Here is a 13637-nt window from a genome sequence, read left to right on the forward strand (position 1 = left end):
AGGGGGGAAAAAAAGACTTGTAGCGACATAAAGTCCCCGAGACCATGCACATCTAACATTTTAGTGCGTCTCAGAATGACTGCCAGCATCAAAGAGGAAGATCAGCAACACACAAAAACAAGAGAACACCCAACATTATGATCCTCATTTATCAGCAAGGGCTTTTTATTGGTATTTTTCAAAAAAGTGGTACAGGGTAAACATTACCGATTTTTCATACTAACGTAAGTTTTTGCGTCATAACGTCAACAAATGGCGCCTCTGCTGGTTGCAGAATGTAATGCACTTTAATTTGCCTCCATTGATCAGCAGTCACTTCTACCAGTTCTTAACCATCCATTAATCAATACAATTGTTGTGATTATAAAATAATATTAATGCGTGATCCGGCCTTTTTCCTCAATGGCCGACGTCGTCAACGACGATGAGGAGGTCGCTCGCCTCGCTGTTGGCGTCCAACTCGGTCTTGACCTCGGCGCCGCCCGCCGGCTGGACGGGAGGAAAGGTCAAGGGCTCCTCTCCGACGGCGACGTGTGACATGGCTGCACGGACGAGAAAAGGCGTGTCAGACCTCGTAAGGATAATGGGATGGAAACAATACGACAATGTAACGGGACAAAATACGAAACCCAAAAGCAGTGAAGTTGTCACGTTGTGTAAATGGTAAATAAAAACAGAATACAATGATTTGCTAATCCTTTTCAACTTATATCCAATTGTGAATAGACTGCAAAGACAAGATACTAGAGATGCGCGGTTTGCGGACACAACCGCGGAGTCCGCGGATTATCCGCGGGTCGGACGGTTGAAATTTAACAAAAATAGATTTTAAATAGATTCAGGCGGGTGGCAGTTAAACCAATTCGGAAATATATATACATAGTTAAATGTTGTTACCCACATACGAAAAACGAGCAGGCGCCTGCAGCATATGCCACAACAGAAGAAGAAGAAAAAAAGAGATGGCAACGCCGGCAGCAAACGTGGTACGCGACAAACTAAAAAAGGGAATACTAAAGACCAGGGGAAAAAAAGGCCAGAAAAGTTCAGCGTGGACTCGTTTTTATGAGGTTGTAAATCAGGATGATAGTAATGCTGGCTACGTGATTTGCAAGAGCTGCGACGCTGTTTATGTCTACGACAGTCACAAAACCGGGACATCTAACATGGTGCATCACATTTGTGCAAAAGCCCCGAACCTCCACAAACACCCTGAGCATGAGCAGTTTCGTCCGCCGTGATCCCAGAAGAGTGCCACAGGATGTTAAAACAAGGCTTACAGATGCATGTGTGAACGCAGCTGCCTGCAGCAGTTTGAGTGGCGCGAGCGCGCTTGGAGGTGCGCTCAGCGCGGCTCCCAGATGATTGCGCACTGGTGTGCGTCTGGGCCGTGACAGCGTGGCACGCATTGAATGTCTCTGCTGCATCGGATCAGTCTCCTTTCTTTAACAGGCAAAAGCTTTATAACCTCACTAATGCCTTGCATCGTCTATATTAGATATATAACAACAGGCGGATGGCGGGCGGGTGCGGTTTTGATTAAATGTTAGTTCGGGTGGATGGCGGATGGTTGACGACTTTTGTGATGCGGTTGCGGATGAAATAATTGCCTATCCGCGCATCTCTACAAGATACATAACGTTGAACCTGAGAAACGTTGTTTTTTTTTTCAAATATTAGCTCATTTGGAATTTGATGCCTGCAACATGTTTCAAAAAAGCTGGCACAAGTGGCAAAAAAGACTGAGTGTCACATCGCGGTGAGGGATGTCTTGTCTTGGTTTCTTCTGTCTTGTGAATTGCATGTTTTAGTTTGAAAAGTAACTCCTCTCGTTTCAGATCACTTGCCCTTCCTTTTCTGTCATCAGTCTGACGTCATCCCTGACCCCTGATTGTTTCCACCTGTTCCCCATTACCCTCATGTGTCTTATAAGCCCACGCCTCCCTTTGTTCTGTGCCAGATTGTCTCCTGTCCATGCCTTGCCTCGTCTCGTGTTTGAATACCTTGATCCTGAATTCCTCCGTTGCTATTTTGAGTTCTCTTTTTCTCCTCCTCAGCAGAGTGATTTTGTGTTATTTAGTTTTTCAGCCGAAGTGGAGAGTTTTCAGTTTTTCTTACAGTTCTTCCTTTTCCTCAATTTATTGAGTGACATTTTTTGTTAACCTTTATTAGATTAGAGAAAGTGTAGAAGTTTCATAGCCATTGTTTCTTCCTCCTGTTGGAGCGTTTTTTTGTTTATAAAGAATTTCATAGAATATACGGCGCCAAGTATAGTTCGTTATTGTTTTTGTGTTTTCCTCCTTTCGAGGTGATTTTCGATTGTTCCTTTTTTTTTGGAACCTTTTTCGCCGACTAGTTTAGTTATAGCCTATATTGAATTGCCCTGACTCTGGAGGTGAAAGGAAGCTTTCAAAATAAAAGCCTGCCGAATTAATCCCTACTCTGCATCTGAGTCCTATCTTTTGACCAAGCTTGACACTGAGAAAGTTGAGGAATGCTCATCAAACACTTATTTGGAACATCCCACGGGTGAACAGGCTAATTGGGAACAGGTGGGTGCCATGATTGGGTGTAAAAGAAGCTTCCATGAAATACTCAGTCATTCACAAATAAGGACGGGGCGAGGGTCACCACTTTGTCAACAAATGCGTGAGCAAATTTTCCAACAGTTTAAGAACAACATTTCTCAACCAGCTATTGCAAGGAATTTAGGGATTTCACCATCTATGGTCCGTAATATCATCAAAAGGTTGAGAAAATCTGGAGAAATCACTGCACGTAAGCGGCAAGGTCCGTGACCTTCGACCCCTCTAGCGGTACTGCATCAAAAAGCAACATCAGTGTGTAAAGGATATCACCATATGGGCTCAGGAAAACTTCAGAAAACCACTGTCAGTAACTACAGTACGTCGCTACATCTGTAAGTGCAAGTTAAAGCTCTCCTATGTAAAGCCAAAGCCATTTATCAACAACACCCAGAAACGCCGCCGGCTTCGCTCATCTAAGATTGACTGATGCAAAGTGCAAAAGTGTTCTGTGGTCCGACGAGTCCACATTTCAAATTGTTTTTGGAAACTCTGGACGTCGTGTCCTCTGGACCAAAGAGGAAAAGAACCATCCAGATCGTTCGAGGCGCAAAGTTGAAAAGCCAGCATCTGTGATGGTATGGGGGTGTATTAGTGCCCAAGGCATGGGTAACTTACACATCTGCGAAGGCACCATTAATGCTGAAAGGTACATACAGGTTTTGGAGCAACATATATTGCCATCCAAGCAACGTCTTTTTCATGGACGCCCCTGCTTATTTCAGCAAGACAATGCTGCACGTGTTACAACAGCGTGGCTTCATAGTAAAAGAGTGCGGGTGCTAGACTGGCCTGCCTGTAGTCCAGACCTGTGTCCCATTGAAAATGTGTGGCGCATTATGAAGCCTAAAATACCACAACGGAGACCCCCGGACTGTTGAACAACTTAAGCTGTACATCAAGCAAGAATGGGAAAGAATTCCACCTGAGAAGCTTCAAAAATGTGTTTCCTCAGTTCCTAAACGTTTACTGAGTGTTGTTAAAAGGAAAGGCCATGTAACACAGTGGTAAAAATGCACCTGTGACAATTTATTTGCAATGTGTTGCAGCCATGAAATTCTAAGTTAATTATTTGCAAAAAAAAAATGAAGTTTCTCAGTTGGAACAATAAGTATCTTGTCTTTGCAGTCTATTCAATTGAATATAAGTTGAAAAGGATTTGCAAATTATTGTATTCTGTTTTAATTTACCATTTACACAACGTGCCAACTTCACTGGTTTTGGCTTTTGTAGAAGAAGAAAAGCAGAATCCGAACAAAACATGGCGACATGAGAATTAAACTCAACGGCATGAGAACGTTGAGTTTGAGAAGGAAATGAAAAACATGAGAAAAAAAAACGTAAAGAGTAACATGTATTAGTGATGATAATAATAAACCGTTCACTACTTTGTATGACAATAAGAGAAGAAAAGCAGAATCTGAACAAAACCTGGCAACATGAGAATTAAACTCAACGGCATGAGAACGTTGAGTTTGACAATGAAATGATAACATGAGAAAAAATTTTTTAAGAGTATGTATTAGTGACGATAATAATAAACAGTTCACGATTTTGTATGACAATATGAGAAGAAAAGCAGAATCTGAACAAAACCTGGCAACATGAGAATTAAACTCAACGGCATGAGAACGTTGAGTTTGACAATGAAATGATAACATGAGAAAAAATGTTTTAAGAGTATGTATTAGTGACGATAATAATAAGCAGTTCACGATTTTGTATGACAATATGAGAAGAAAAGTAGAATCCATACAATACATGGCAACATGAGAATTAAACTCAACAGCATGAGAACGTTGAGTTTGAAACTGAAATGACAACATGAGAAAAAAAAACCATAAAGAGTAACACGTATTAGTGACGATAATGATACAAAGTTCACTACTTTGTATGACGATATAAGAAGAAAAGTAGAATTCGGACAAAACATGGCAACATGAAAAGAACGGAACAGGTCTGAGAAAAAACCCAATGTGGGAAGAAAGCAACAAGATCAGACCACAACTCAGCAGCATGAGAGTAAAAAACACTGAAAACGAGAAAATGAAACACAATGTAGAAATAAACCAAACAGAATGAGAACCTCACAAAAGGGCATGATAATGTTACACGCAAAATGAGAACAAACAAAACTAAGAGAAGAAAAGATAGCACACAAAGATCATGAGGATGAAACACATTTACATGAGGATGAAACTGCATGAGAGCAAAACGTACAATATGAGAGGAAAATATGGCATGAAAACAAAAGAAAATGAGGGGAAAGACAGAAAGAAAGAAAGGTAGATCAAAATCTCGAGGATGACACAAGGATGAAACAGAACAGCATGAGGGCATAGCAAATTATGAGAATAAAACAACATGAGGAGAAATAGCCAACAAGAACAGAATTAAACATGAGAAGAAACTCAATGATAACAACACAGAGCATGAGAATAAAACAAGATGAGGGAAATAAACAACAAGAACAAAAAGAAACATGAGAAGAAACTCAATGACAACAACACAAAGAGCATGAGAATAAAACAATATGAGGGAAATAACCAACTATAACAAAAAGAAACATGAGAAGAAAGTCAATGAGAATAACACAAAGAGCATGAGAATAAAACAAGATGAGGGAAATAACCAACAAGAACAAAAAGAAACATGAGAAGAAAGTCAATGACAACAACACAAAGAGCATGAGAATAAAACAAGATGAGGGAAATAAGCAACAAGAACAAAAAGAAACATGAGAATAAAGTCAATGACAACAACACAAAGAGCATGAGAATAAAACAAGATGAGGTAAATAAGCAACAAGAACAAAAAGAAACATGAGAATAAATTCAATGACAACAACACAAAGAGCATGAGAATAAAACAAGATGAGGTAAATAAGCAACAAGAACAAAAAGAAACATGAGAATAAAGTCAATGACAACAACACAAAGAGCATGAGAATAAAACAAGATGAGGGAAATAACCAACAAGAACAAAAATAAACATGAGAAGAAACTCAATTATAACAACACAGAGCATGAGAATAAAACAAGATGAGGGAAATAACCAACATTAATAAAAAACAAACATGAGAAGAAAGTCAATGACAACAACACAAAGAGCATGAGAATAAAACAAGATGAGGGAAATAACCAACAAGAACAAAAAGAAACATGAGAAGAAACTCAATGACAACAACACAAAGAGCATGAGAATAAAACAAGATGAGGGAAATAACCAACAAGAACAAAAATAAACACGACAAGAAAGTCAATGACAACAACACAAAAAGCATGAGAATAAAACAAGATGAGGGAAATAACCAACAAGAACAAAAAGAAACATGAGAAGAAAGTCAATGACAATAACACAAAGAGTATGAGAATAAAACAAGATGAGGAAAATAACCAACAAGAACAAAAAGAAACATGAGAAGAAAGTCAATGACAATAACACAAAGAGCATGAGAATAAAACAAAATGAGGGAAATAGACAACAAGAACAAAAATAAAACATGAGAAGAAAGTCAATGACAACAACACAAAGAGCATGAGAATAAAACATGATGAGGGAAATAAACAACGCGAACAAAAAGAAACATGAGAAGAAAGTCAATGACAACAACACAAAGAGCATGAGAATAAAACAAGATGAGGGAAATAACCAACACGAACAAAAATAAACAAGGGAAGAAAGTCAATGACAACAACACAAAGAGCATGAGAATAAAACAAGATGAGGAAAATAATCAACAAGAACAAAAAGAAACATGAGAAGAAACACAATGACAACAACACAGAAAGCATGAGAATAAAACAAGATGAGGGAAATAACCAACAAGAACAAAAAGAAACATGAGAAGAAACACAATGACAACAACACAGAAAGCATGAGAATAAAACAAGATGAGGGAAATAACCAACAAGAACAAAAAGAAACATGAGAAGAAAGTCAATGACAATAACACAAAGAGCATGAGAATAAAACAAGATGAGGGAAATAACCAACAAGAACAAAAAGAAACATGAGAAGAAACTCAATGATAACAACACAGAGCATGAGAATAAAACAAGATGAGGGAAATAACCAACAAGAACAAAAAGAAACACGACAAGAAACTCAATGACAACAACACAAAAAGTATGAGAATAAAACTAGATGAGGGAAATAACCAACAAGAACAAAAATAAACATGAGAAGAAAGTCAATGACAATAACACAAAGAGCATGAGATTAAAACAAGATGAGGTAAATAAGCAACAAGAACAAAAAGAAACATGAGAAGAAACGGATTGACAACAACACAAAGAGCATGAGAATAAAACAAGATGAGGGAAATAAGCAACAAGAACAAAAAGAAACATGAGAAGAAACTCAATGACAATAACACAAAGAGCATGAGAATAAAACAAGATGAGGGAAATAAGCAACAAGAACAAAAAGAAACATGAGAATAAATTCAATGACAACAACACAAAGAGCTTGAGAATAAAACAAGATGAGGGAAATAAGCAACAAGAACAAAAAGAAACATGAGAAGAAAGTCAATGACAACAACACAAAGAGCATGAAAATAAAACAAGATGAGGGAAATAACCAACAAGAACAAAAAGAAACATGAGAATAAATTCAATGACAACAACACAAATAGCATGAGAATAAAACAAGATGAGGGAAATAACCAACAAGAACAAAAATAAACATTAGAAGAAACTCAATGACAACAACAACACAAAGAGCATGAGAATAAAACAAGATGGGGGAAATAACCAACAAGAACAAAAAGAAACATGAGAAGAAAGTCAATGAGAATAACAAAGAGCATGAGAATAAAACAAGATGAGGGAAATAACCAACAAGAACAAAAATAAACATGGGAAGAAACTCAATGATAACAACACAGAGCATGAGAATAAAACAAGATGAGGGAAATAACCAACAAGAACAAAAAGAAACACGACAAGAAACTCAATGACAACAACACAAAAAGCATGAGAATAAAACAAGATGAGGGAAATAACCAACAAGAACAAAAAGAAACACGAGAAGAAAGTCAATGACAACAGCACAAAAAGCATGAGAATAAAACAAGATGAGGGAAATAAACAACAAGAACAAAAAGAAACATGAGAATAAAAGCAAGCAAACAAGATGATACATGTTCATGATGATAAAAAGGTAAATGTGACGCCAGCAGTTGAAATGTTGTCATTTCTCATGAGTCACGAGGATGTAATAAATGTGACACGGTGTTGAACGATCATCCCACTGCATGATTGTTGTGCAGGATGAGAAAAAGGCATGAGGACACTCTTAAAGATGATGAATTGAGAGGGCGTGCACGTGCAGTAAATGACACACCTGCACACACACACACACACACACAGCCGTGTGCACACAATGGTGACAAAATGTCGTTTGGTCATCACAATAAACGTCTGCGCTCCACAAACAAAAGCAATCGCTCCTTTTACAACTTCACTCTGCATCCACACACACACACACACACACACACACACACACACACACACACACACACACACACACACACACACACACACACAGGTTTTAGTGCTCATGTACGCCTCACAGCCACTAGCATGGATATGTCTCAAGTCTTTATAACAATAATAATACAATAAAATTAGAGTTATAATCATGATAAAATAATATTTATGATAATAATAATAATAAAATAGAATTATAATAATTGTCTAATAATATAATAATAATAATTATAATAATAAAATATTTCACAATTATATAATAATAATACATCAAGATAATAATAACAATAAAACATGAACTTGTAAATGATTTTAATGTGCATTATACAAGTGTGAGTTATACCATTTTAAATTTTGTTTTTAATAAAAATATTCTGATTGATAAATTATAGTGTTAGAATTGAATTAGCATCACATGTTACTAATTGAATAATAACATAAAAACAACAACATGAGAACAAAATACAATATGAGAAGAAAACACAGCATACAAAACTAAACACCAATATTGTCATTATAGAACACAACAGCGTGAGAAGAAAACATGACAAAAACATTCTGACCTAACACATGAGAATCAGAGTAATTTTTAATTTTTATTTTTAAAAAAACATAAAAAATGTGAGAATGACAATAGCGCACAACCAGATGAGAAAAAAACAACATGAGAAAGAATCAAAGCAGTGGTATGAAATGTGGCACGAGTAGAAAAACAAACATAAAAAAGAAACAACGCAATTTGAGAAGGAAAAACATGACAACAAAACAAAATCCATGAAAATGTGAGGATAAGGATCATACACAACTATGTGAGGAAATGACAACAACATTAGGATTAAACAACGCAATTTGAGAAGGAATGACATGAGACCAAAACAAAATCCGTGAAAATGTGAGAATGACAATAAAACACACAAGATGAGGGAAAAACAGTCAACATGAGACAAAAAATACTTTCGAACAAAACCAAGCAGTGAAATAAAATATGGCATGAGTAGAAAAAAAAATGAAAATGAAGCAACAATTTAGGAAGGAAAAACATGAGAAAAGAACAAAATACATGGAAAATTGTAAGAAGAATAAAGCACAATGACATGAGAAAAAAAACAAGAACATGAGGATTAAACATAGCTATTTAAGAAGAAAAAAGATCAGAACAAAACAAACACTTGACATTGTGAGTATGAGAATAAAGCACAAAGACATGAGGAAAAAAACAGTCAACATGAGACAAAAAGAACATTCCAACAACAACAAAACCCAATCATTTCATAGATTTTCAAAATCTATGAAAATGTGAGATGAGAATCAAGCACAAAGATATGAGACAAACCAAAGAACATGAGAACAAAACACATTACATGAAAATGTGAGATGAGAATCAAGCACAAAGACATGAGACACACCAAAGAACATGAGAACAAAACACAATACATGAAAATGTGAGAAGAGAATAAAGCACAAAGACATGAGATAAACAAAAGAACATGAGAACAAAACACATTACATGAAAATGTGAGATGAGAATTAAGCACAAAGACATGAGATAAACAAAAGAACATGAGAACAAAACCCAATACATGAAAATGTGAGGCTGAGAATCAAGCACAAAGACATGAGACACACCAAAGAACATGAGAACAAAACAAAATCCATGAAAATGTGAGAAGAGAATAAAGCAAAAAGACATGAGACAAACCACAGAACATGAGAACAAAACACATTACATGAAAATGTGAGCTGAGAATCAAGCACAAAGACATGAGACAAACCAAAGAACATGAGAACAAAGCATTTAACATGTTCAAATATAAAGAACATAAAAGGTCCACAACGTCACATTCCTTTTTTAATCTTAAAAAAAAACTTGACTTTTCTTTGTTTAAATCCGACATTTATTCCAAATATGGTTTGATCATAAAGATAGACAAAATAAAAGGTGCATTAAAGAACTGATATATATATGTATATATATATACTACTATATACTATAAGTCGCAATTTTTGTCATAGTGCGACTTATATATGTTTTTTTCCTTCTTCATTTTCGGCAGGTGCGACTTATACTCCGGTGCGACTTATACTCCGAAAAATACGGTAAGTACAGTCCTCACATTTCAGCAAGTATTTTATAATATCTTGTCAAAGGACAATACTATAGACAGTAAACTTAGATATACAAACCCCGTTTCTATATGAGTTGGGAATATGTGTTAGATGTAAATATAAATGGAATACAATGATTTGCAAATCATTTCCAACCCATATTCAGTTGAATATGCTACAAAGACAACATATTTGATGTTCAAACTGATAAACTTTTTTTTTTTTTTTCGCAAATAATCATTAACTTTAGAATTTGATGCCCGCAACACGTGACAAAGAAGTTGGGAAAGGTAGCAATAAATACTGATAAAGTTGAGGAATGCTCATCAAGCACTTATTTGGAACATCCCACAGGTGAACAGGCAAATTGGGAACAGGTGGGTGCCATGATTGGGTATAAAAACAGCTTCCCAAAAAATGCTCAGTCTTTCACAAGAAAGGATGGGGCGAGGTACACCCCTTTGTCAACAAATGCGTGAGCAAATAGTCAAACAGTTTAAGAACAACGTTTCTCAAAGTGCAATTGCAAGAAATTGAGGGATTTCAACATCTACGGTCCATAATATCATCAAAAGGTTCAGAGAATCTGAAGAAATCACTCCACGTAAGCGGCATGGCCGGAAACCGACATTGAATGACCGTGACCTTCGATCCCTCAGACAGCACTGTATCAAAAACCGACATCAATCTCTAAAGGATATCACCACATGGGCTCAGGAACACTTCAGAAAACCACTGTCACTAAATACAGTTGGTCGCTACATCTGTAAGTGCAAGTTAAAGCTCTACTATGCAAAGCGAAAGCCATTTATCAACAACATCCAGAAACTTCTCTGGGCACGAGATCATCTAAGATGGACTCATGCAAAGTGGAAAAGTGTTCTGTGGTCTGACGAGTCCACATTTCAAATTGTTTTTGGAAATATTCGACATCGTGTCATCCGGACCAAAGGGGAAGCGAACCATCCAGACTGTTATCGACGCAAAGTTGAAAAGCCAGCATGTGTGATGGTGTGGGGGTGCATTAGTGCCCAAGGCATGGGTAACTTACACATCTGTGAAGGCACCATTAATGCTGAAAGGTACATACAGGTTTTGGAACAACATATGCTGCCATCTAAGCGCCGTCTTTTTCATGGACGCCCCTGCTTATTTCAGCAAGACAATGCCAAGCCACATTCAGCACGTGTTACAACAGCGTGGCTTCGTAAAAAACAAGTGCGGGTACTTTCCTGGCCCGCCTGCAGTCCAGACCTGTCTCCCATCGAAAATGTGTGGCGCATTATGAAGCGTAAAATACGACAGCGGAGACCCCGGACTGTTGAACGACTGAAGCTCTACATAAAACAAGAATGGGAAAGAATTCCACTTTCAAAGCTTCAACAATTAGTTTCCTCAGTTCCCAATCGTTTATTGAGTGTTGTTAAAAGAAAAGGTGATGTAACACAGTGGTGAACATGCCCTTTCCCAACTACTTTGGCACGTGTTGCAGCCATGAAATTCTAAGTTAATTATTATTTGCAAAAAAAAAATAAAGTTTATGAGTTTGAACATCAAATATGTTGTCTTTGTAGTGCATTCAATTGAATATGGGTTGAAAAGGATTTGCAAATCATTGTATTCCGTTTATATTTACATCTAACACAATTTCCCAACTCATATGGAAACGGGGTTTGTATATATATATATATATATATATATATATATATATATATATATATATATATATATATATATATATATATATATATATATATATTAATATATTTATACATTTCAGTGTCTGCAACATTACAAAACATGAAGACATCTTCAGGCCTGTGTCTGCAGCGACGGTGTTCCCTTTGCTGCTATGTGATTGGTCCAGATGATCACCCCCCCCAGCCCCTCTCCCCCTCCGACACTGGTGTGAGGTAATTTCTCTCCTCATTAACTTCCTGATTGGTTTGGGACTTTTTTGCCCGTCTGCAGTTTGTCACCACTTTTCAAACTAGCGGCGCCGTCATTAAAACTAATGTTTGTGTAGCAAACGGCAATATCACCCGTTCGCACGTGTGTGTGTGTGTGTGTGTGTGTGTGTGTGTGTGTGTGTGTGTGTGTGTGTGTGTGTGTGTGTGTGTGTGTGTGTTTTAGTTGTCCTGTTCATCAGCAGGAAATGCACACACCATTAGAGTCATGTTAGAGGCCGCTCAACGATGACCTGCCGCACCTTGGCTGTCTAACTCTCATTCTCATCCCCTAATTGTTTCATTACAACATGATTTTCATTGTCAATTACTTTCATTTGTCTCACACGCAACAACACTTCTCATGTGACGTAACCACAGTGCACGTGCAGTTGATCAGGGTTTTATGATGAGAACACATAACAACGTGAGAACGAAGGCATGGACGTGAAGGGAGCAGCAACATGAGAATGCAACGGAAACGTGACGACGACACAAAGCGCAGCAATAACATGAGGGGGGCAAACACAAACATGAGATTGCATCAAAGCATCAGATGAGAATGACACTAGTTTTAGAATAAACAGCACTAACATGAGGACTATAATGAGATACATGAGAAAAAAACAGATAGAAAGACTGATATATAAAACAGGAGGAGGAAACTTAACATGGCAACCAACATGAGAAAAACAAACAAGAGGGGGGTAACAAACATGAGGGTCAACAACGGCCACATGAGAACAAAACACATCTCCATTAGAAGGATTTCAAAACCATGAGAAATAAAGACAACATGAGAACAAAAACAGTAAATTAAAAAAGACATTAGAACATGGGTGTCAAACTCTGGCCCTGTAATTTCACTTGGCCCGTGAGGTGATATCAAATTAACAGTATAGCTGGCCCGCCGATTATATACAGCGGCGGTACCGCGGTACACCGCTAATTCTCATACTTGCCAAACCTCCCGGGAGACTCCCAAATTTCAGTGCCCCTCCCGAAAATTGTAACGTCCCCTTTTCGTCCAGTCCAACGAGTTCTGGCTCAGTTACATAACATGTGTGGCTTTGGCACGCACACAGAAGTGAATGCAACGCATACTTGATCTTCAGCGATACAGGTTTGAGGGTGTCAGTATAAAAACCTTTAACATTGACCATTTAACCATTCAGGACTTTAAACTGCTCAGTTTGCAACACACTGATCTAATCTGATGTGCCCAAGCCAGATACCTGCCATCTTTTCTTGGATGCTAGTTCGTTAATGTCGGGGCTCAGGCTTTGAGCTGAGGCAACCTTCATTATCGAACGAAGGTGTTCATCAGTCATTATATCTCGTATTCCACAGTCTTGGGGGCGTGCCTGTAAGGCACTGCTTTTAACGTCCTCTACGAGCTGTCGTCACGTCCGCTTTTCATCTCTTCTAACAACGTGCCCGCCCAGTCACAATATATGAGTGGCTCCAGTACGCACACACACGTAAATGCAAAGCATACTTCATCA

At 37.6% G+C, this 13637-nt stretch overlaps 1 protein-coding gene across 2 annotated transcripts in view; it reads right to left on the bottom strand.

Annotated features, from left to right (window-relative positions):
* Nucleotides 1–148: 148 nt before the first annotated feature.
* Nucleotides 149–13637, bottom strand: part of dmrt1 (doublesex and mab-3 related transcription factor 1) — a 115002-nt gene continuing 101513 nt past the window's right edge. For both annotated transcript variants that reach the window (XM_061980416.1, XM_061980415.2), the window contains exon 5: nt 149–542. In XM_061980416.1, the coding sequence (XP_061836400.1) occupies nt 416–542 (127 nt within the window). In that variant the 3' untranslated portion in view covers nt 149–415. The remainder of the gene's footprint in view (nt 543–13637) is intronic.

Source organism: Nerophis lumbriciformis, linkage group LG20 (assembly GCF_033978685.3).
Source record: "Nerophis lumbriciformis linkage group LG20, RoL_Nlum_v2.1, whole genome shotgun sequence".
Lineage (NCBI taxonomy): Eukaryota > Metazoa > Chordata > Actinopteri > Syngnathiformes > Syngnathidae > Nerophis > Nerophis lumbriciformis.